This window comes from Orcinus orca, chromosome 9, assembly GCF_937001465.1.
Source record: "Orcinus orca chromosome 9, mOrcOrc1.1, whole genome shotgun sequence".
NCBI classification, from domain to species: domain Eukaryota; kingdom Metazoa; phylum Chordata; class Mammalia; order Artiodactyla; family Delphinidae; genus Orcinus; species Orcinus orca.
The window spans coordinates 25,996,592-25,997,724 of record NC_064567.1 but is presented as its reverse complement, the minus strand read 5'-3'; the positions used below and the strand labels follow the sequence as shown (position 1 = coordinate 25,997,724).

The 1,133-nt window shown below is 45.6% G+C and overlaps 1 protein-coding gene across 1 annotated transcript; it reads left to right on the top strand.

Moving 5' to 3' along the window:
- Positions 1-260: 260 nt before the first annotated feature.
- Positions 261-712, top strand: LOC101279876 (60S acidic ribosomal protein P1-like). Its single transcript, XM_004265484.4, has one exon. It carries the CDS (start codon positions 312-314, stop codon positions 654-656), a length of 345 nt encoding a protein of 114 aa, XP_004265532.1. The 5' UTR covers positions 261-311; the 3' UTR covers positions 657-712.
- The last annotated feature ends 421 nt before the right edge of the window (positions 713-1,133 follow it).

Genomic DNA, 1,133 nt, shown 5'->3' with positions numbered 1-1,133 from the left:
CTGACTTACTTCACTCTGTATGACAGACTCTAGGTCCATCCACCTCACTACAAATAACTCAATTTCATTTCTTTTTATGGCTGAGTAATATTGCATTGTATATATGTGCCACATCTTCTTTATCCATTCATCCGATGATGGACACTTAGGATAAAATGCTTTTAAAACTTTGAAATAGCTTCCTTTTCTTCAGCTTCCGCTAAGGTGCTCGGTCCTTCCGAGGAAGCTAAGGCCACGTTGGGGTGAGGCCCTGTCTTCATCCGGCGACTAGCACCGCGCCCGGCAGACCCTGCCTAGCCCTTGCCCGCACCATGGCCTCCGTCTCGGAGCTCGCCTGCATCTACTTGGCCCTCATCCTGCACAACGATGAGGTGACGGTCACGGAGGATAAGATCAATGCCCTCGTTAAAGCAGCCGGTGTAAATGTTGAACCTTTCTGGCCAGGCTTGTTTGCAAAGGCTTTGGCCAATGTCAACATCGGGAGCCTCATCTGCAATGTGGGGGCAGGTGGACCTGCCCCAGCAGCTGATGCTACACCAGCACGAGGTCCTGCCCCCTCCATCACTGCTGCCCCAGCTGAGGAGAAGAAAGTGGAAACAAAGAAAGAAGAATCTGAAGAGTCTGATGATGACATGGGCTTTGGTCTTTTTGACTAAACCTCTTTAGTAGCACGTTCAATAAAAAGCTGAGTTCTTTAAAAAAAAAAAAAAAACATCGAAGTAGGAATTTTACATCAAAGTAGTTCACTGGAGAGATAATAGAGGGCCTCCTGCTTCCTATGAGGTCACATAATGGGGAACACATGATGGGGAACCTTCATGGGGATCTCTTGAACTTCCATGTCATGGTGGCCAGCCCTGGGTGGCCATTCATTAAGCCATGTCCCGTCCGCTGTAGCATAGTATTTCATCCATGTCTAAAAGAGTCGAGGCAGTCCTGAAAGGTGGAGTGTGGACCAAAAGAGAGGAAAGGAGATATTTGGGAGCATCTAAGAAAATACAGAACTTCCCTATTTAAAATTCCAAAACTTATCCTGAGTTTTCTCATACATCTTCCTTTCTTTATTTTCTTATCATAGGATTTATTGCTAGCAAATACCATTCATTCATCTATTATCTTTCACCCTCTAATAG